This window comes from Molossus molossus, unplaced genomic scaffold (assembly GCF_014108415.1).
Source record: "Molossus molossus isolate mMolMol1 unplaced genomic scaffold, mMolMol1.p scaffold_m16_p_18, whole genome shotgun sequence".
Classification (NCBI taxonomy): Eukaryota; Metazoa; Chordata; class Mammalia; order Chiroptera; family Molossidae; genus Molossus; species Molossus molossus.
In genome coordinates, this window is record NW_023425353.1 from 67145174 (window position 1) to 67168490 (window position 23317).

The 23317-nt window shown below is 54.7% G+C and overlaps 1 protein-coding gene across 1 annotated transcript in view; it reads right to left on the reverse strand.

The window, feature by feature from the left end:
• CNTN4 (contactin 4) overlaps positions 1–23317 on the reverse strand; it is a 342255-nt gene that overhangs the window by 31924 nt on the left and 287014 nt on the right. Inside the window, exon 11 of the mRNA XM_036267473.1 lies at positions 22752–22879. Within this exon, the coding sequence (XP_036123366.1) occupies positions 22752–22879 (128 nt within the window). The remainder of the gene's footprint in view (positions 1–22751; positions 22880–23317) is intronic.

A 23317-nucleotide genomic window follows, 5' to 3' on the forward strand; every position in this document is an offset into this window, starting at 1 on the left:
GTGGCTCAGCACACTTTGTAAACATCGCAGGACAGCACCCACTCCCGAGGTTACCCACGAGGATCTAACAGCTCACCACGGGTGGGGAAGACAGGGAGGTGTTGAGAACCCGGTTCTCACAAATACGTCCTCATTGTCTGTGTAACGCGTGCCAGCTCCCTGGGGTGTCTCTGGGCTGTGGCGTGACAGAGCGAACAGAGTTCTGTAAGTACTGCAGCATCGAACAGACCTAATCTCAGAGATACGGAAGAAAACTCAGTGTTCCTTCACCAAGGAGGCGAGCTGCCCAGGGGCGTGGCCCTGTGCACCTGCTGACCATCCCACCGCTGGAGACAGCTTCTGCCCATTTCCACGTGCCCTGGACTTAGGACACACCCAGGGAGCTGTGTGTGCATCAGGCAGGCAGCCTACCAGATGCAGCGAGACTAGACGGCTCTGCTTGTGGCCACTACGCCTGGTCCGGTATTGCTCGAGGACAGAGTACCATTCACCCAGCAAGCCTGGTCACCTGGGCGGCAGGACAATGCTGGGGACCAGAAAGCTGGACACTCAGGTCCCTGTTAGTAAGCCCAGGCCCAGAGCTCATCTCAGACACAGCAGCTGGGAGTTATTCCAAGTACAAGCTTCTTTTAGGGACGCCCTGACGTGGACCAAGGCTTCGCTAAAAACGACAGGGTTGACCGCAGCGCACTGATGAGGCGTGCAACCATCGCGAAGTCATTGACACCTGTGAGCTGAGGAGTTTTCATCTGTAATCTGGAAGAGATGGTTTCTGGCGTCCCTGGATGCCTATGAAATTTAAGTGGAGTTCATGGATTTTAGCATGCTTCCTAAACCATAAGGTGCGACCCAAGTGTGAGATATGATTCTTACTGGGTCTGTGGATGCTGGGGGTTTGTTTGGAAATGAAGACAAAGAAAGGACTATTCTGAGGAAGAGAAGAGGGTGCCACTGGAAGAGCTCACCCTGGGAAGTTACAGTTCCCAGACATCCGTTGGATGCTTCGAAAAAGCCAGTGAAGACGACAAAGCAGTTTCTGGTTTGAGCAGGGAGGCCCGAGCAAGGATGAGTTCCAGGGCCAGGTGCCCGGAGCTAGCAGCTGAGACGCCAATCACACGTCACGCACCTGCAGGACCGTGTGTGCGCCTGTCCCCAAAGGAAAGGGTCTCACGGGACGTGACCGGGAGCAAGACGGGCTGCGGAACTGACGAGAAACGAGGCGCGTTCCAACAGAACTGCAGGCCTGGTTAGAAAAGGAAGAAAGCACACTCCGAAATGCCTGTCGGCTGGCGAACAAAAGAAAACACGCCTGTTTTCCGGGGACAAAGATGACCCTGGCCCTTGGTCACTCGGGATCTTCAGAAACCTGTCCGTAGAAGACTGGATGTGGGTGACGTCCAAGACACTGTTACAATGTTCAGCTGCATTACTCCAACCAAGAGTGAAGGTTGCAGTATATTGATCAAGGTGGCCAAGTACCGTGGTCATGAAACATTTCCCTCTTGTTGTGTGGTTATCTGGTAGGTCATTTTTATGAAGTGAAAACAAAGAGGAGAGAAGGAGTAGACTTTCTGTAGATGCCTAGTTCCTGTAGACTGGATTTTCCCTTCAGGCTCCTGGTGAAATGGTGGTCACATCCATGGTCACCATCACTGAGAACTATCTCATCATCACCACCCAGTACACGCCTGTGGAATGAATGAATCCCCGGCAGTTAAACTTCCCCGCTCTGAGACACGGGGATCACTGCACCTTTCATCGATTTGTTTATATTTTTAATCCTCACCCCAGGATATTCTTCCCTTTATCTTCAGATAGAGTGGGAGGGAGGGAGGGAGAGAGAAACCTCGATGTGAGAGGGACACATCGACTCCTGCACGACCTGACCAAGGCCAGGGACGAACTGTGACCGAGGTACATGCCCTTGACCGGAATCGAACCCGCAGCTCAGTGGTCCGTGGGCCGATGCTCTAACTGCTGAGCCAAACTGGCCAGGGCTCATTGCCCCTCTCGTGAACCCGAGGCTCCCCTCAGGGGGCTAAGTACGTTCCTCAAGGCCCCAGGCCTAAGTAGGGGAGAAAGGCCTTCACCCCCAGGCTGATCGGAAAGCCTAGAAGTTACTGGTTTCTGTGCCGCCAGGACCGTGGCTCACTGCTCACTTTAACTCATTGTGAAAGAGGCGTTTGGGTGGCTGCCAGTGTTTAGGTGGAAATGAGCTTTGCCTGATTCTCGTTTCATTCTGATGGACTGTGACCTGATGCGTTGGAACCGCGGGAACTTGTAGGAGTCAGGACGCGGGCAGGGGGAGGAAGAGCCACCGCCAGCACACCAGGCGCGAGCCGGGGTCCAGAGGGGCAAAGCAGCTCTGGGGCGCCAGGGGCAGCGCGAGGCTTCTGCTGAAACGCCCCCGAGGGGAGGGTAGAGCTATCCTGTCACGTACAGAACCCGTCCCCTCCCTGAAGGCTGTGCTCCGGAGGAGCAAACACACCTGGATTTAAAGCACTTCCACATTTTGAAAACATTGGAAAACCCGCCCCTTTGGATGAAGGGACGTTTTGTTCAGGGATTGAAAATGTGGACAGGGAGCCAGACTTCCCGCATCTTATCAAAAATTGAATTTTAGAGAGAGAGGAAGGGAATGGGAGAAAGAAACATCCATGGGCCGCCTCCTGCACGCCCCGTCGGGGTGGGGCCTGAAACCTGGGCATGTGCCCTGACGGGGAATGGAACTGGCCACCTTTCTGCGCCCAGGGCGACGCCGGCCACCGAGCCGCTCCAGCCGGAGCAGACTCCCTGCGCGTTAACTCCGTCCTCCCGCCGCTGGTCCTGTTGAGGTGTCGGGAGATGCTTTCTGTGCCCGGGGCCCCGCTTCCTCACACTTACTGGAATGACGTACACCTCGTGCACCGGGATGGAAGGAGTGAATTAACATGACTTCTAGTACCGTTCGCTGTTCCTGAGGGTCCCGCAGAAGCAAAGACACCCCACGCTTTCTCCAGAGACTATGCCCAGAGATGCCCTACCTGCCCCCTCTCACTGACGCGTCCGTGCAGAAGCCCTAAGTCCGAAGCAGCCCTCTGCGGCGTGAAGACAGAGCCAGGCTGGGGACTGTCGTGCGGGGCCTGGGAGGCAGAGGGAGCCCGCTCGGGAGAGGCCGGTCCAGAGCCCAGGTGCAGAAGGGGCAGGCGGCCGGCAGCAGCTGCCAGGGCACCGAGCTCCGCCCCGCGCCAGCCGAGCCCCGCCCCGCGCCAGCCGAGCCCCGCCCCGCGCCAGCCGAGCTCCGCCCCGCGCCAGCCGAGCTCCGCCCCGCGCCAGCCGAACCCCGCCCCGCGCCAGCCGAGCCCCGCCCCGCGCCAGCCGAACCCCGCCCCGCGCCAGCCGAGCCCCGCCCCGCGCCAGCCGAACCCCGCCCCGCGCCAGCCGAGCTCCGCCCCGCGCCAGCCAAGCCCCGCCCTGCGCCAGCTGAGCGGCTGTGGGGGGAGGGGCGGCGGGGCTGACTTGTAAGTCGGTTCATTTGCTTCTGAACTGGTAACAGTCCAGCGGCTGCATGTGACAGGACCGGAACATTCCAGGTGTTTGAGACACATCGGCATCGTGGTCATGGCCGCCACGGTCCTCACGGAGCTCACGTGCCTGGTGTCTCTGCAGGGCTCTCAGAGACAGGCAGCCTCCGCGCACGCGCCCGGACGGGGGAGGGACAGAGCGACACTTAGTTCGGGAAGAACGTGCCTGCGAGTCTCCAAAGAAACAGCGCGGTCCGGACGCGACGCCACGACCGGCCTCAACGCTGCGAGGAAGCCAGAGCGGACCCGGGAGGGGCAGCGCCCGGCGATGACAGGTGTGTCGCTCGCTGCTGCGGCCTCGCAGGGACGTGGTCCTGGTGCGCAGACATCTCTGCCGGGCGGCGCGCCCAGCCTGAGGACGGCCCCGGAGCGACGCCAGGGGAGACTGCACCTGCGTGTGCACCTGCGGGAGCCCCGTCGGCCCGTGGACATCACCAGCGCCGTGGAGAATGCGGAAGACAGGACAGCATGCCCTGAGCCGAGGAGATTAACAAGCGGCGCGGACCTGCACCAGCTCCCGCTCGTTCCTGTGCCGATGTGCACGGCTGGCTTAATGGATTATTTGAGGGGTGCATGGGGCTCGGCCAAAAATATACTTCATCGAGGGTCATGAAAGATCTGAGCAAAACTCAAGCCAGTGATGTCTCTGGATTTAAAATAGGAAGTCTTTTGAAAACCCTTGTTTTGCCTGCTACTTTATAATTCTCCGGAGGCCAGAAATCACACGAGGGCGACAAATAACTTTCGGGAACTTTGTGCCAATCCCCAAGGATGCTATGAGGTCGTTCACCCCACAGGGCCACACCGAGGCCCATGGGAGGAGGCGGGTACAGACCTTTGCCCGGCACCCCATCGTCAATGGGGTGGTGGAATTTACCAGTATGATAGCTCTGGACGCCAGGACACAGGTATAAGTACAGCTACAGTGCCAAACTCAGACTTAGAATCTGCATTGTGTTAGTGGCGGGTCTCACGCACACTCAGCCCCCGAGTCGCTCCCCTGCTCAGTCGAAATGACCCTGGTTATACCGACAACCTAAGAAAAGCAGCGGGAGGAAGCCAAGTTGGTCAGATACACGACACAGGTCTTGATTTCACAGTCTTCCCATCTCATGCTGTTGGGCTATTTGGCTGGTCAAAGAGGATTTACATATTGGGATGATTTCACAAGAATAGAATAATAAAACAGCAACAAAAATAATCGCTATGATTATGTATGAGACACTGTGCTAGCTTCCTTCCATAAATTATCTCATTTCCTCTTCATAACCGATCTATTAGGATTCTGGAAACTCTCTAACCTCTTTAAACAGTGGTACAGAGATACAGACTTTTTAAAGGCACAGGCCTATGATATAGAAAGAATGGTTGGGAGGCATAACCCCTAAAACAAGGGGTGTTGTGAGTCAGCTGGGTGGCTGGCAGATGAGGAGCCCCAAATCCTAAGCTAATAACAGGAAACACAAGCAGAAGACTGACGTACTACTTAGAATGCCCCCCAAGATTCTGGAGCTGGTGGCATCGGGTACCACTGAAGTCAGTGGTGGAGATGGCATGAGTGTTTTCCAGAATCAGTGAAGTTCCCAGATACACTCTCGTACTCCATGCAGCCAGGTGACTGACCCCCTTATCCCGCAAGTGTGCTGGGAGTGTGGCCTCCAAGCAGGTAGCAGAGGAAGGTGGGTGGACCAGAGGACACTGGGTTCGGTTGGCGGTGGCCGCGATTCATGAATGTTTCTGTGGGGCATGCTGAGATTCCCAGCTCCCTTCCCCAGGACGGGCCCCAGGACACTGGCCTTGACATGTCTGTCTTCCAAGGAGAAGACACGGTACCTGTCACTGGGCCTGTGGTCAACCCCAAACGACTGACGTGCAAGGAAATGGCTCGGTCCTGCTGAGCTCAGAGAGCAGCCTCCCCCCAGCTTCAAGGCTCCCAGTGAGCTCTTTAGCCCCCTCCTCTTCACCAGGAGACAACACGCCGCAGCGCTAGGCCCCGAGGCCCGCTTCCGACAGAAACGGTCAAGTCCAAAGCAAGTAAATTCATCATTCATGTTTCCAGAGAGTAAGACAGAGCTCACGCACGGACGAGGAGACGATCCTGTAAATAAGAAACTTTACAGCCTAGAAGAGAGTCTCTAAAGATTCTAGGCCTGATGACCGAGACGCACAGGTGGACTGTGCGTGCGCTGCTCTGTGGAAACTCCCCGGGCTCGGGGCAGGTGGCATGGATATCAGTCAGCTCCAACGCTTGGCCCCGCCCCCAAGCAGGCCCAAGAAAGGGGCAGGACACCCCCAGGTAAACCCTGCGGAGGGGTTTCTTCCACCAGCTCACACACCGGCGGCCAGTTAGCATCTCGCTTGCAGATCGCGCCGGGAAAGAAGTTTTCTACAACCGTGCGGCCTGAAACCCTGAAGCCCAGGGTTCAGCATCTTCTTTTGTCACCTGAGAGTTGGTTTACCAGATGGGTGTAGGTCACCCTAAAAGCCAGGGACAGTGGGGGACTTCCATTCCTGCTACTGCTCCTGTCTCCACGAGTCTCCTCCTGGAGGCAGGGGGAGGTGCGGCCTGGCCGCGTGATCCTGCCGGCTCGGCCACAGCCACGACCATGGCCACGGCCACGATGAGAGTCGGAAGAGAAATCTGAGCATAGTTTCTGGAGGATGGATAAAAACAGCAAGGAAACAGGATGGATAAGGGAGAAAATGACAGGACCACTCTGGAAAAAGAGAACAGGTCGAAGACAGGAGAGAAATAAATTCTCAGTAAAACTATCCCCAATTCCCCAAAACAGAAGGACACGTATTTCCAAATTGAGTGTGCCCATTGAGTACCGATCAGAAAAGAGAAAATCAGATTCCACACCCAATCACAATACTGTGACATTTCAGAACAATGGACTTGGAAAGATCAGCCTATGAGACAGACAGAGAGAACCAAAGACCAAAAATAGGTCACACGGAAGAATGGAAATTAGATTTACTTCAGACTTCTCAACATCAGTGTTGGAATTTGGAAGACAATGGATCAAACCTTCAAAATTCAGAAGAAAAATGATTACCAAACCTAGAATTCTATTCCCAGCCAAACTAGCATCATGCGTGAGAGTAAAATAAATAAACGTGGAGAGAAACCAGGTGATTATTTTTAGAAAAACACTGTAGGGTATGCTTCAAAAAGTGAAGACAGCCACAATGTCTAGAAAACAGGGGATCCAAAATAGGGAAGAGGTGATGGAAATTTCCAGGGTGGTGAAGAAATGTCCCAGAGGGGTATTTTGTAGTATATGTCTAATCACATTAGAAAAAAAATTAAATTGGCCAAAAGTTTGGGGTTTGAATGACTGCTATGTATGTGGAAACGAAGTAAACGAACAAAAACGTATCGGTAGCTCAATGACATGTGGCAAAAAAAGGAAGGAACAATTGTGGTTGTGCCAAGGATCACTCCGGAAGGGCACTGCATAGCTGTGGCCCTGTGGTCCCGGCTTACTGACCTAATTATGGCTTGTTTACCTTAGGGAGACGGGCTGTAAGAAGGGTGCTGTGTGTGCAGGGCAGGAGAAATAGAGCTAAGAACTCATTTCCTATAATGAGGAGTCTAGAGATAATCCCTCAAATGGAAGAGACAGTAATAGAAGCCTGTGATTTCGAGACGTGAAAATCAATACAAAACCAAAGGATGAAACTAAAGCCCATATGGTTGGAAGTGGGGGCCTCCAGCAAAGGGGAGGGGGAGCAGTAGGGAGCTGTGTCTCTCACACCACGTCCTTTGGAAGATTTCAGGAAGGGCCCACGATGAGCAAGCAGCAGGGGGCGATGTTCACCTGGACGGCGGGTGTTCTCCCTCACGACCGCGGAGCTAGTTCTAGAAGGGAACAGACTTCGAGAGTGTCCCCAAGTCTCAGTCTTGTGCTACGTCTCTGCACCACGCCACCTCACCGAAGACGCGTAGCAACTCGGAGAAACTGGCATTATTCTCATTTTCTCAAGGCAGAATCCGAAGTGAGAGAGGAATCATGGGACAGGCTGGGACGGTGGCGTCACCGCTGTGTGAGGAGCCCACGGAGCTGCATGTCTGAACCGTCCCTGTCACCTCGAATGAGCAGGGGATACTGCCAACCTCCATGTATGATCCCTGAAGTTCCCTCAATGCATCAACCCTGCTTCTTCGGTTTGCTGTCGTCAAGTCTCAGAAAATTCAACTCGGACTTGTTGTTTCCTTTGGAGGACCAGGCGGATTTCTCGTGTCACCTGACGTTCTTTAGAGAACGGCAGTCTCCTGCCAGCTCACCTCATCTCCCAGGGAGACCTGCGTAGGAGGCGTTCGCGTGTCCCTGAGCGACGATGACCCCGGTCTCGGCGCAGGCGGAAAGCCGTCTGACCCCGATGGAGATTTTCCTCCCCGAGAATTAAAAGCTCTGCACTCCCAGGAGGAGCCGTTATCTTAACTGAAATATGCATGTTCTACATGGCTGAGCTATAAGCGATGGCTAATTTATATCCCATTACCTTCATTTCTGCAGCGAATCCAGAGGAGGGCACGCCTCAGGCCCGCCACCCACCCCAGCCACCCAGTTATTCAGCGTCCCCACAGGATGACGATGAGTGGCCATGTGTCCTTGCTTGCCCAGACAGTCCTGGTTCACCTCTGTTGTCCCTGTCCATCCACAGTGCCCTGCTCATTCCCGTTGGGACGAGGAGTCACACGGCAGCCTAATGACACGTCACCCCCGGCCGGTCCTGTGTAGTGGAGGTGGCCAGGACGGCTTCTCTCTTCCTGGCAGGAAACAAGCCTCCATTCCGCTGACCTAACGTATTGTTCTCAGTCCTGGTTCTGGAACCCAGCAATCTCGCGTCCTTGCTGCTCTCAGTGCAGGTGGGTTATCGGACAGGCCACAGCGCCCCTTTGGGCGGACACTGCAGATGACCACGGGCGGGGCAGGGGCACCTTCTGCGGGCTATCGATTCGAAGCAGCCAATATTCATCTTCCCAGCAGAGGACAATCGCGGGCCCTGCGGAAATGACGGCCATCTCACAGCGAAGGCTAATCAGACGCCCGGGACGAAGCGCAGGTCACTCAGGGGTCCAGCCCAGCCCAGCTGTCCCCACCGCGGCCCTGCGGACACGGGGTGCGGGGCGGGCAGCGCTGGCTGGCAAAGACCCGCTGCCAAGGCCTGGTGCAGGTTCGAAGAGTTTCCCTGCGGAGAGCCCTGGTCTGTGGCTTTTATTTTATAATTAAAAATTTTTTTAATCCTCACCCGCGGACATTTTTGCATTTATCTTCAGATAGAGTGGGAGGGAGAGAGTGAGGAAGAGAGAGAGAGAAGCATCGATGTGAAAGAGACACATCGAGTGGCTGCCACCCGCACGACCAACCGGGGACGGGGACAAACTGCAACCGAGGTACATGCCCTTAGCGGGAACTGAACCCGGGTCTCTCCAGACCGCAGGCCGACGCTCTAACCGCTGAGCCAAACCGGCCAGGGTATGATTTACTTTTTCTGAGAAGAGTCACCCATCTCTCAGGCTCAGCGCTGCTACAAATCCCCGCTGGGCTGCTGGTCCGTGCTTAGGGGCCGGAGCGAGAGGCACAGGACGGACCAGACATGCTCGGCTCACCGGCGGGGAGGGAGGCTTTCGAGAGCCCGGTGACACGAGTCTCACTGAAAGGCGGCTGACGACTGAGTGCTCTCCCTTCTAACCGACGCCTGGTTGGACGTCCTGTTTGAGAGGCAAATGAAACTGCTCCCGGCGACTGTGTGCGGGTCCCAGAGCCTGTCCCAGGTCCACAGGGCACAAGGGCGGGGTCGGTATGTGGAGCCAGGGGTCACACGCCACAGCCCACGTCCCTTTCACGGTGCCCCAGGGAGGACCTGGGCTTTCCCCGGCCTGCGGGGCATTGGTTTGCTCAGCTGTCACTTTAACAAGGAATCGCTGTCTTTGGGGAACAGGGAGCAGTGGGAGGTGGCGCAGGCCACTGCGCCCTGGCGTGGGCATGACCTCCCTTTTCCCGTTTCCTCCGCGAGAGAAGGGGCTAGAAGACACGCGCCATCTCCTCCACGGCGCTCGCGGGGTCCGTCCAGCCGGGAGCTGGAGTCTACACGCTGCACAAGCAGACCTGGCTGCGTGGTGCGTCCACGTCACGCGCTCCGGCGTTCATTCACAGCGACAGAGCGCCCACCGTGTGCAAGGCGTGTGCTGGAGACGGAGGGTCACTGCACTTAGAGTCACGTGTTCAACGTGGGCCGGTGTTCCGTTCTGTTCATCGTTAGATCGCATTCGGTGCCTCCGGCCGATGGGCGTGAGGTCGGCTCCGCTTGGGGCTGTCGTGAATGATGCTCCTGCGAACATCCACGGACGTGTTTTCTTTGTTCTCGGAGACGTCTCCACAGGGCCCAGTTCTACAGTCACTCTGTAAAACCAGTTTTATACTTGAAAACTGCCCATAAAAACCACACGCCTGGCTGGTGCGGCTCAGCTGGTTAAGCTTTGTCCCACACCCGAGGGGCCACCAGTTGGTTCATAGTCAGGGCACAGGCCGGGCTGCACCCTCAGCCCCCAGCAGGGGCGTGCAGGAGGCGGCCCATGGATGGCTCCCTCTCATCAATGTTTCTCCCTCTCTCTCCCTCTCCCTTCCCTCTCTCTCTAAAATCAATACAAACAAACAAACAAAAACACCTCCCACAGGAAGACACACCTCCTGACCAGTATGAGCCAGGGTCCTCTCCGGCTCTCTGTGGCTGTGTGCCCCCCAAGTGGTCGGCTTGCGTTTGGTGCTATTTGTATAAAACCAACAAGTCGTCCAACCTGAGTCCCGTTCCGTGTGGCAACATGACCCCATTTTAAGAGGTGACTGGAGACGGGGGCAAGCTGAGCCCTCCTGGCCTCTCCCGACGGACCGTTGATAAAACCACTCACACCACTCAGATGGCCGTCCCTCTCTCCCCTCAGGGATCAGAGCCTGGATTTCTGACGACAAATGGTCAGAGCATGCAAACCTCTCACATGGCAAAGATTTCACCTCATTTTCCTTGGGAGCCTGAGTTGGAGCACCTACGGAGAAATTCCCGTCGTTGTTAAATGAAAAGGAGATTGTAAACGAGAGGGCTTCCATGGTTTGTTCCAACAAAGCCCTTCCTTCTTGAATCACAGGACTTAGGATGGGCAGAGGCCCGAGCTCCGTCTGTTCAAGGCTGTTCATTTTGCAGGCGAGAAGGCCGGGGTCCGGATGCTCTGTCCCAGGATTGGCAGGGACAGAGCTGGACCAGGACCCCGGCGGGCAGGACCTTGGCTCCTAATCCTTCTACCGGCTGCGACCCTTCCCTTATCCACAACATTCAGAGAAAGGAGGTTAAATCTTCTCAAGTCTTATACTGTTCCAGCCTCTGCAACACAGTGTATTGTCTGCTGGTTCATATTTTTCCTGTCCCCTCTCTCGTCTGCCAAACTGTGATCCCACGCAGGGAGTCCGCGAAGACAAGCTGGCCAGGGTGAGAGTTATTTGTCTGGGACTTGGGGGTCTTCCCTTTACATAGAACTTTCCCAACAGGCTGGCACACTCGGGATTTTCCACCAGAGGACGGCGCCCCGCTCTGCTGAGTGACATTTGTCATACAAACACACTGTCAGTTCGAATGGCAATAGTCATTAAAATGAGAGAATTAGTCTATGGACATTTCGCGACCATTCCTTCAGCACCATTAATCCACACACCCCACTTCTCAGGTGGCCGGCAGGAGCCCGCTCCACAGCCGAAGAAGGCAGCGTCTCATTAAAGACAGGACGGATTTGTTCCCTGGCGAGGGGCGACCACCTGCCTCCATTTGCTGCAGATTTTTCAAAGATAATGACTTGTGTTTCCTTGTCCCAATTAACCGCTGGCTGGTCCTGAGCAGACATGGCCACGCAGACAGCCGAGTTCCCGTTCCCCCGATAACTCCGGGGGTCGCTGTGGGCCTGAGGAGCACATTGGCACAGGATTATAAAGAGCGATCGGAGAGGTTCCCTTTTCGGTCTGCACCGCGGATCCCCAGGCGGGCCATGTCCATCTGCGCAGTCACTGGGTAACTGGAAATATCTGGAGGCCAGCCTTGCCCGCTGTGTGTCCGATGCCCGCCGAGGGCCTGGCAGGAACGCCGGCGTGGATTCAGAGAGACGGGCCAATGGGAATAATGAGGTCTGGCGTCCGCCGAGGGGATGCACGCCCCTGTCGAAGGCCTGAGTTCAGCACCTTCACACACTCTCACAGCCAAACACAGCCGGTCTGAGGGTGCTCGTTGGATCAGCCGTGGGAGATGCCTGCTTGGAGCCCCTGCCTGCAGCTGGGACGGGAACACCCCGGTGCTCCCGACACCCCGTCCCTCTCCTCCTCCCTCCCTGTCCCTGCCCAAGGAGTCGGAGCAAACAGTGCGGCCCTCCAGCCAGTCTCTCTCCTGGGAGGGGGACGAGAGCATGTCCCCGCCTGACTCCACGCGCTGCGCAGGGAGACCTGAGGCTGGAGCCGGGTACAAGCGCACCCCACGCAGCGGCCAGCCCCAGGGAGCCCTCTTGCTGTGGACCCCCCCCCCCCCAGTGTCTGCCAGCAGCTGCAGCCATGGTGACACTGCCACGGGACAGGATCTGCCAGGCGGCCCCGACTTAGTTCTCAAGGTTCTAAACTCAGGCAACGAGCAGAGGTATCGTTTGCCGAACCGCCTCAGATTCCAACGTGTGATGAGAGAGGGAAGGGACTCGGCACCGGACTCTGTTTTGAGACTGTGTCCCTCCTAACGAACAGAATAACCTTGCCAGCCCACCCTGCACTGCAGGTGGTGGGGACACTCCCGCTGGGGGGCAACCAGAGAGCCGGAGAGAAGGAAGTCAGGTCGTTGTGACCGAGCCCAGCAGGGGCGACGCTTCTGCTCGGGGTGGAAACCCTGGGGCAGAGACGTTTCCCAAACCGCGGGCCACAGGATGATGACATTTCAGGGTTCGCAGGGGACCGCGTCCACCGCCCCGGAGTAGGCCCCGAGGATCCGAATCGGCCAGAAAACGACCCCGCAGGCCGCTCAGACCAGGTGCTCCCTCCCGAGCCTCCTGCCTGCTCTAGAGCCCGCACCCCGGCCGGATCCCCCGCCGTCCGTGCCACAAAGATCACGCTTCATCCTGCGCACGGTCTCATCACTGGAAACTCTTTTTTCCCTTTTTTTCAGAGAGATGGAAACATCGATGTGAGAGAGAAACATCATCGGCGGCCTCCTGCACGCCCCCTGCTGGGGATCAAGCCTGAACCCGGGCATGTGCTCTGGCCGGGAATCGAACTGGGACCTCTCAGTCCACGAGAGGACGCTCCATCCACTGAGCCACACCAGCCGGGCCGAACTCTTCCTTTTATTGAACAGAAAGGATACCCTCTGCCACAGGAAGGCATTTCCTGGGGAACTTGTCAAGCATGACAATTCCTGGGCCTCAGACGGAGACTTTGGTTCAGACGGTCCCCGGGAGGGCCCAGGAAGGGCCCAGGAAGGCCAGGTGTTAAAAGACACCCAGACGACTGTGATGCTCACAGCGCAAGGCCCGCAGCGTCCAGAGGGCAGGCAACAGCCGTGTCCTCCGCGTCCTTTGTTCCCTCCTATTTGAACTGCACCCGGCAGGCCCCTCAGCACCTGCTCTGGTCTCCAGTGTGATTCCCATTGCCCCGCCCACCCGGCATGGGGACCACGTGTCCTACGTAGGCTGAGGGCGGAGCCACTGGAGACAGATACGCGGCCTATCAGAGGAGGAGTGGGCGTGGCTTAGGGAAGTATGTGGAAGAGCAGCACTTCTGATTGGACAGAATCCAGGCTTTGGGTACATTTAAGCGGCTCTACCCCTGGGAAGAGAGAACGGGGAAGTTAACTTGATGATGGGTGATGTGTTTTCCAGTTTGGGGAATCTTCAGAGCAGGTGGTACTGACCTAATAATGGCCCTTGGACTCTTGCACACTGATTACAGACCTGCTGGCGGGCCACGTAACTGCTGGCGGGCCACGTAACTGCTGGCGGGCCACGTAACTGCTGGCGGGCCACACCAACAGCCGCGGTGGCTCTGGCGTTCTGCTTACCTTCCCCCTCCCACACGCAGTCATCCATTCGAATGGCTCATGGGAACGACCACCCTTCCAGCCTTTCGGAAATGGACCAGGATGGAAATGTTAATTAGCTCGCTTTCATCTTGGTCTGACTCTGCATTTAACCTCAAGGCCCACGGTCTTCTGGATGCTTTGCTCAGATGTGATTGCCTGTGACAAGCAGAGAAATTCAATCGCGGCTGGTGGGGGGTTGCTCCCCTGAGAGGGCAGTCGCTCTCCTGCCTCAGGCTCGGGGAACAAATGTCAGGAAAAGAAGGCGAGGTCACTCATGGATTATTCTCCGTGTCTTCTCTGGTTCAGGGTTTGCAAGAGAGCAAAGTGTTCTTTACAGAGTTGGGACTGAGAGTTGGCTTCCCCCCTGGGACCACCTCGAAAATGCAAAGAGATGGATGAATTCTCTCTCTCTCTCTCTCACACACACACACATGCGTGCATGCCCCTATGCTTTTCCACGACACAACGGCCTTCTTAAGCCACAGGAAGTCCTGGTATTAAGGAAGAGAAGGACGTGTTTAATTTCACTTCCTTTAAAATAATTTTTTTTTCTTTATTGATTTTAGAGAGAGAGAAAGGGAGAGAGAGAGAGAGAGGTGGAAACATCGATGAGAGAGAACATCGACTGGTCGCCTCCTGCATGCCCCCCACTGGGGATCTGGCCCACAACCTGGGCATGAGCCCTGACCGGGAATTGAACCGGCGATCTCTGGGTGCAGGGTCGACACTCAACCACTGAGCCACACCAGCCGGGCTCCCTTCCTTTGTTATTTATTACACAATTAGCCTTTTAAAACCCATCTCAGCTTTGGATCTGACAAGAAAAGAAAACACACTCTAGTTGAAAACAAACCATATTGATCTTCAAACACTTAATGGACTGAAGAGCTCAGCACAGACGCTCCCTGCCCTGAGGAGGGGTGTGGGTGAAGGTGGGATGTGAGATGGCAGGTGGAACCTAAAACGACATGCGCGAGGAAGTGGTGGGTTTTTATTTATGTACTCGGGAGATATATAACTTTAATAATGCTGGGGACGGGGCCAGAAGTCGTAGCGGAGGTCGGTCAGAGATCTATGCTTTTTAATATCAACTTCCTCTCCAGTAAGGGCTTTATCACACCCATAGCTAAATCGTCCTGATTGTAAAACAGCTGAAATGAGGCAATTAGTAAGGCCCGTGACATCCTTGAAGAATGAAACGGGCGAGGTCTGCAGTGCCCGCCAGATGGATATCTTCAATATACCTCTTATTATCTGCTTGTGGTAATCAGTTCAATTAAGCCGAATCAGTACCACGCGAGTCTCCAAATTGCTGGAAAAGAACGTAATTACGTGCCTCGTGTTTAATGAAGCCAAAGAGTCATCTTCTCTTTGCTTTTCTTGTCTGTTTTGTTTATTTTGATTAATAAGTACTCATTAGGGAATAAGCCGTTCATTTTATTCTCCAGTAGAGTGTTTTCCTTAAAAGAAAGCATTTGGATTAATGGGTTAAACCTCGCTAGGAATAAGGTTTTATCTCTCTTACAACATCTGCGAGAGACGCAGAGAAGCAGAGTCACTGTCCAGATGATTTTGACTGTCGTATCTGAGAATGTAGAAGTGGTCTGACCTGAGGTCTTCTTTTAAATTTGAGATAGTATAGGTAGAAAACTACATTTTTTTTTTTTTTACCCATACTTATGTGCTCACTTTCACAATGAGCGGTCTTTAACATGTTTATAGACCTCCAGTATCCTCCCCCCGAGGAAACACCCAGAGAGACAGGTCTGGGCCATGGGCTCACACGTCTTCAATTATACTTGCTCTCCACTGTTTTCTGTACTTCCCCATGCACGATAAATGTTGTCAGAAGTTGATCTTTTCCCAATCTTATAAATAAATAAATAAATAAATAAATAAATAAATAAATAATAAAAAATCAAACCACTTTGCTGCTCAAGGGTGCATCTCCCTGTTTGCTGGCGAGGTTGCTATTTTCCCAAAAGTTGGGCCATAGTTTTGTTTTTTACACCAAATGCAAAAACGTGATGCTGCCCTCAGCATGGAGCCCCCTCGGAAAGGGCCGTGCTGGTCTTGAGAGACACAGCAGTTACGGAACTCTGTCTTCCTTCTAGACCGAGGATGGAGAACCGACGGGTGGGCCGGATGCTGTCGGGGTAGACAGCCTGGGAGGTAACCGTCATGAACCTCGGCGTTATGAAAGGCGAGAAGCTCTTTTATAGAGGGAATTGAACTAAAAGGGGATCATTCTCCCCATGATTGAAATTGCTAATGGCAAACTATTTGCGAAATCTGTGAGCCCTCGTTAGGGCTCACGTGAATGTCAAGGGAGATCATTACGCTCTGTCTCCATCAAGGTCTTGGCTTCGTGTGTTGGGGGAGAGAGAGAAACTTCCAGGTTATATCACGCTCTGTGAACACGGGAAGAACAAGAGGCACAATTATCTTCCTCTTTTAGGCCTCTCCTGTCTTAGCTAACTGCTGCCAACTCCGCTGTGGCAGGTCTCAGATCTAACAGGGTCTAGTACTGAAATATTCCGGCCACTGTGCCTCTACCGGGGTTCCTGTTATAATGAGCACTTAGCCCTTCTAACAACAAACTTCTCCTTCCAACTGTGGATGCCTTGGGTCAGAATTTGCGTTAATCTTATTAGAAAGACCTTTAGTTATTGCCTAGAAATAATTGGTTCCAGTGGAAGACCTCTAATTAGGTTGAAACGTATTCTGATGTAAGGGCCCGATGTGCAAAGCCCTTGTTGTGGGTTGGCAGCCAGACCGCTGCTGGGTACTGATTTCTGATGGATCCCCAGTCAAACAGGGACATAGCCTTGAATAGTTTTACATAGAAGATGCCGGCTGCTTCAAACGCGTATCCAAAAAGGTTTCAGTTGGGAAGACTCCACGTTGCTGTGGGCCATGCTTTGCATGCAACGCTTGGTATTTGCCCACGTCAAACGGTTAAACAGGATTTTTATACAGTGCCCTGTGGTAATGCCATGGACACTGCGTTGGTAAGAACACTTCCTTTGTACCTGCTATCTATGCGTATTTGCTAGCATCTTTTCTTCTAAATATAAATGATCACTTGGTGGGATGGACAGAAGCATGAATTCTGGCCACGAAGAATCCACGAACTAACTGCTCGGTGGGCCACGAAGCCCCATCACTGTGCAGGGGGGATGGATGAGAATAAAAAATAATGTTACATAAGGAGTATATGTGGTTGTAGCTAAAATCTACTGAGGACCTCATTTTTCTATCAATGGAAAATACCATATTTTCTTATTTTAAAAGCAATTCTGCATAGCCAGTAAAAAAATTAAACAAGCAGAATAATAAAAAAATCTTTTTCTCCCCAGATGAAATCAGGATAAAATTTGCATGTAGGGGAACTTCAAAAGAAAAAAAGAATGTAATAGTGAAAGAACAGGCTGCAGCCTTGGTGGTAGGTAAGCTGAATCTGAACCGCTGGGCTCATTCAGGCTGGTGAGAGCGGGAGACAGGAAGTGACAGCAGGAAAACGGGAAGTGACAGCGGGAAGACAGGAAGTGACAGTGGGAAAATGGGAAGTGACAGCGGGAAGACAGGAAGTGACAGAGGGAAAATGGGAAGTGACAGCGGGTAGACAGGAAGTGGCAGCGGGAAAATGGGAAGTGACAGTGGGAAGACAGGAAGTGACAGCAGGAAAACGGGAAGTGACAGCGGGAAGACAGGAAGTGACAGCGGGAAAATGGGAAGTGACAGCGGGTAGACGGGAAGTGACAGCGGGAAGATGGGAAGTGACAGCGGGAAGACGGGAAGTGACAGCGGGAAAATGGGAAGTGACAGCGGGAAGACAGGAAGTGACAGCGGGAAGATGGGAAGTGACAGCGGGAAGACGGGAAGTGACAGCGGGAAAATGGGAAGTGACAGCGGGAAGACGGGAAGTGACAGCGGGAAAACGGGAAGTGACAGCAGGAAGAAAGGAAGTGACAGCAGGAAGATGGGAAGTGACAGTGGGAAGACAGGAAGTGACAGTGGGAAGATAGGAAGTGACAGTGAAATAACAGCAGGAAGACAGGAAGCAACAGTGGGAAGACAGGAAGTGACCAGCATCTGAAGCCCTGGGCAATAAATCTCCCTACTGATTCCAGCTTGTAATTAGACTCAAACGAGGTAAGAACATGTCCAGCCTGAGATGCAATCAAAGCTGTGTGCACCTGGCTGGGCTACACCTGGGACCAGGCTTTGAAGCTCTCTTTGGGGAAGGGAAACATTTACGAGAAGAAGGGATCAGTAAGCTTGTTCTTTTCTGTAAAGGGCTGAACAGTGAGTCCTTAGGCTTTGCCGGTCAAGAGGCAAAGCTGAGGATCCCGCGGGGGGACGTGTGTAGGATGTGGTCTCTGCCGGGACTCAACTCCGGTTGCAAGTCAGTCACAGTCACTAGGCAAACAAATGACGTGTCTGCGTCCCACTAGATTCTAGGTATGGATGCTGAAACGTGGATTTTATAAGACTTCCATGTCTGAAGATATTCTATCTGTCTGTCTGTCTATCTATCTATCTATCTGTCTATCTATCTATCTATTATTGAATTTATTGGAGTGACACTGGTTAATAAAATTACATAGGACTCAGGTACACAATTCTACAACACATCCTGCGTATATTGTATTGTGGTCCCAGTCAAGTCTCCTCCCATCACCATTTGTCCCCCCTTTTCTTCCTCCCCCACCCCTCACTCTGCCACTGACATGCGTGGACACCACTCTGAGCTCCTGGGCTGTGTAAAGCCAGGTGGCTGGCTGGCTTCAACCCATGCATGGGGCGCAGTTTGCTCACCCCGAAAATGGGATGTTTTCAAACTTTGCTGGGCATGAGTGTCAACGAGGGCGTTTATTAAACACGCACTTCTGCAGGCCTCGCTGCAGGGGTTACAGATCGATAGGGTAGGGGTGAGGCCTGGGGAACCCGCATTTCTATCAAGCCCCCGGTTGGACTTGACTTTGCTTGGAGGCGTGTGCAGAGCTCTTGGGGCAGGACAGGGCTTCTCAGCGTAAGCTCTCTGTACCAGCCACTGAGTCAGCCCGGTCATCCGGACGTAGTGCGGCACGGTAACCATGGTAACAGCCGCCGCAGCTCAGCGCCTTCCATCTCCTTCGGAGCCCAGGAGGTGATTAGCCGGGGTGGGTTGCTACTCCCGCAGTGTCTGGCTGCACTGCACCCGAGACAAGTACCCTGTTCCTCTTCCCGGGGAGGGCTGCTCGGACACCGGCACATGCAGCCTCCGCAGAGAAGAGCCCGGGCCGGGCAGAGCGCGTCTCAACGCCGCCGCGGAGGGAAAGCGAATGAGTAAGGACCGTGCCGGGCACAGGTGCAGCCCCCTCCGTGAGGTTCCAGCAACGTGGACACTGCCACGCCCTCCGTTCCAGGCTCACGTGGTGTGCTTTGTGTTAGGATCCGGGGGTCTGACCTGAGGGCTGCTGTTGCTTAAAATGAAAACCGCACACCCAAACCCCAAATACACCGTCACCAGCTGGACAAATAAAATCAGTAAAAAGTAGACAGTCAGATGATGGGATGGAACCCAGAGCCCTCTGGGCACCTGCCGGGGTTCTGCAGGCTGGCGGTCGGCTGGTTCTGGCAGGGTCAGGACACTTACCCATTTGGTACTGGCCCACGGGAGATCCGCCGGACACCTCCTGGACCTGGGGTGTCGGATCCGCCCCCTCGCGCTCCTCCTCTCCTTACCAACCCCGAGTCTGACGATCTCCAGCTTTCGTTGTGTCGTGGGGATGGGGTGGGGAGGAAGAGACCTGGATCTTAAATGTGTTGTTAATGATAGAATTACAGTAAAAAGGTCAGAGATGATGGTTCTGATGGCTGACCTTCCCCGCGCTTCAAGCCCAGATGAATCCGGAAATCAAAACGAACACCAGCACTTTGCAGGCGAGAGGATGCCTTCTCCGACACATTGGTCCCTGCGTAGGTTTCCAGACTGAGTTAAAGTCCAGGCAGGGTCTCATTCCCGGTTAAGCTGTTCCACCTGCTGGAGCGGGCGGGGCTGGAACCTTGGATGTGCCAGGCAGTCCTCGGCCCGGGGCACACGGGCTCAGATGGCTCCTCTGCCTCCCTGGGGCTCCGTGCGCCAGGCCCCTGAACCGCAGGTGTCAGCGTGTGCTGACGTCCTCCTCAGGGGCCCTTGGCCCTCGGCACACTTCCCACTAGTGCTAAAGGGAGTCAGGACACAGCGCTGGAGACGCCTGTCCCCTCCGAGGCCCCCTGACCTTCCCACAGAAGCAGGATGGCAGCCGTCTCTGCACGATTGGGCTACATAAAGCTCGTATTCATCTTCCCCCCTTCATCTAGACCAATGGCGGAAGGATCAGAGGACATCTGTGGGAAGTTGACCGGACAGACTCTCACTCCGAAGCACATGTGTCCTGCCTGGCCACCAGGGGCATGCCCCACGCCACGGCACAGCCACGGCACAGATCTCCCTGCCAGGCCTTCCTTCTCCCCAGCTTGTGGGTGATTTCAGTTTTAAAGTGATCCCTGCGCCTCAGCAAAACACGCGTCCGTCTAAGTCCTTCCCCGAGTCCACTGGACACGCCGACAGCTGCTGTGAGGTACGTTTCCCAACCGTCACATGTGCTCAGGGTGTTCTGCACCCTCGGTAACAGTGAGCACTGACTCGCTTCTTTTCTCACAGCTATTCTAGGTTTTTACTGATTTTAGAGAGAGGAAGGGAGAGGGGAGCGAGAGAGAAACATTAATGAGAGAGAAGCATGGATCGGCTGCCTCCTGCACGCCATCCACTGGGGATCGCGTCTGCAACCCGGGCATGTGCCCTGACAGGGAATGGAACAGGGACCTGTCGGTGCACGGACGGCACTCAACCAACTGAGTCACACCGGCTGGGGCTACTTAAATATATTTTAAAAGGAGATTAAAAAAATCTTTGTCATAAATGGAAAACTCGTGTTTTTCTAATACACACTGCAAGAAGCAAATGGTTACTGAAATTTATAAGCTACCAGTTTATCTACCAACTGCCTGAAACGACCTCTGATACCATCGTTGGGGAATCACTGTTACATGTTACAAGAAGAAAAGAAATAAAGTGTTTAGCTTCTTGGAACAGGTAGGAGTTCTGAGTTCTGCAACATTTCTAGCCACCCAGACCCGAGAGGCCCCGGCACGCTTCATCCCTGCGGCACGAGCCGGGTGCAGGGAGCTGCTGGGGGCTGCAGGGGTCCCTGGGGTGTGGACCCCGACGCAGACAGAGGGCTCCTCTCTGCCAACGACCTCGGCACTGAGGAAGTCAGGCTGGTGAGAAGCATGGTAAGTCAGTGCAGGACTTGCCTCGTTCCTACGGGGACACCCCTCTCTCCGGCCACACACAACAGCCTGGGCGTGGCTTCCATGTTCCGATGGTCCCCCCCTTTCACAGGCTCAGAATTTCTTTTGGGGGGCTCACTCCTCTCTGGTAATGACGTGAACATGTGAGGGGTGGGCGTTTCCTCAATGCTCGTGTCAGTATGATTTAGCGTGAAGGCGGTGCCATCTGACTAAACTATAACGACGACTACTGTTTCCAAAGCGCCGGGCGCCCTGCTACACACGTCTGTGGTTATCTCCACCATCGCCACAACCCTAGGAAGCCGGCTGGCTGTCTGTCCACCATCCAGAGCTCAACATGGGAGAACCCAAAGCCAGAGCTCTGCCCCTCAGCCCCCCCGATGCCACTCAAGACTGCTGCTGGCGCTGACCTGTCTCCGTCACGGGCACAGACTCCGCTGGACAGGCGTCAGCTCTGAGACCCCTCGATGCCCAGCCCGGCTGACCCCCGGGCTCCATGGCTGAGTAGGAGGTGTGCACCAGCAGGGCTACCCAGCTGGGGTTTCGTTTCGCAAAGACTCTGAGCTCCTCTCCTCTCCCCTGTGACACGGAGAGAACCCACGGCCAGTCACACGCCGGTGCCGTTGCTCTGGGCGAATGATTACCAGACCGAAATGGCCGGGGTCACTCTGAACACAGACCCCCTCCTGACTCCCGACTCCCCAGCGTCCATCTGCGCAGACGTCTAGGCTGCGAAGGCTCCCCTCGCGTAGGACTTTCCCGATCCCCGTGACCCCGGAGCGTGCAACGGGGTGATCCTCCACCTTCCTCTGGGAATTAAAATTGGGGCGAATGTTCTTGGGGGATATTCTTATTTGCCTTGGGGGACCTCACTTCACGGAGGGATCTACAGATAGGCCAGCAGGAGATAACAGGATGCGGCCCATGCACATCCATTATGGAGAAACGGGAAAACGAGCCAACGGCAACACAAAACCCCGGTGCACTACAAGGGACCAGGGCTCCTGGTTGGCACCACCTTCTGCTACGGGAGACCTGGGAACATCCCACCCTGAGTCTCAGCAAGATCCCCACCAAGGCCCCTGCGACTCGGAAGCCCTGTGATGCAGTGTGGCGTACAGCGACAGGAATAACACGCGCATCAAATCGCACCCTCCGGTCCCCTCCGGGGACCCTGCCGGGCGCGGAGCCGAGAGCTGAGGGCCCCTGTCGCCCACGGTCAAGCACCCAGGCCAAGGCGCACGGACAACCGGGTTGGCTGGGTGACGAGCACGGCACAGAGGTGATCAAAGCCCCTCGCTCATTAGCAGCTTCATCTGCAGCCTCCTCTCTGGAGAACCGGGGCGGCGTCTCGAACCGCCAGTGTCACCGTTTAAACAACGTTTGCTAAAAATAGCACTTGAGTCATGGGCTTTCAATTTGTTAGTACAGGGCTCCTAGACACGAATTTCACATCTACAGAGACTTGAAAGGAATTTAATTAAGGGACAGAAGATAACGTTAGTTACAATAGCGTCACCGACACAGTGTGACTCTCAGCCGCCCTGGATGATGCTGAAACGAGATAGCTTTTCACTCATATTCATCACCGACTCGTCTCTGAGAATTACGAACCCTATCGTGTTCGCCATGATGAATTAATTTAGTGACTGTGATACCCGCACATGGTATTAGCACGAATGCTGCCTCTTCTCTGGATGATGAGAAATGAAGACGTGTGTCCGTGTCTGGGCGAGTCCTTACCTTTCACGACCAAGCTCCCGGTACTGCTCGCGGTCCCGAAGTGGTTGGTGGCAACACAGGTGTAGCTGCCAGCGTCGGCCTTCGTCACGTTGACGATGCTGAGGCTTCCGTCGTCCGAAATAGTAATTCTGAAATCAAAGCAAACAGACCCCAAATGGTAAGTTCGTGTCGCGTGACCGATCGGACGTGGTTTCTGACGCCTCTCACACTTTACCTCACGGCTACGTGATTTGCCGGCCTCGTCTGGATGCTGGACGCGTGTCTATGCGCGCACACGGATGACCAGGACGCGGGACTGACTTAGTGTCTTTAGCCCTTTGCTGAAATGCCCGCCACACTCTGCCGGAGCGGCTGCTGCAGTACTGGGTAGGTGGTGACTGTTCTGTCGCGTGGGCTGCTCGGACCCACCCTGCCAAGGGACAGCTTCTTGTAGTCACCACGGCATCCCCCCAACGGCTCATGCAGAACCAGAGGGCCCCCAGGGCGGGTGACTGCACACACTTCCGTCCAGACGTGTCTTTCCTTCGGAGGAGAGGCTCACCCTCCACGAGGTGTCGTCGAGCATC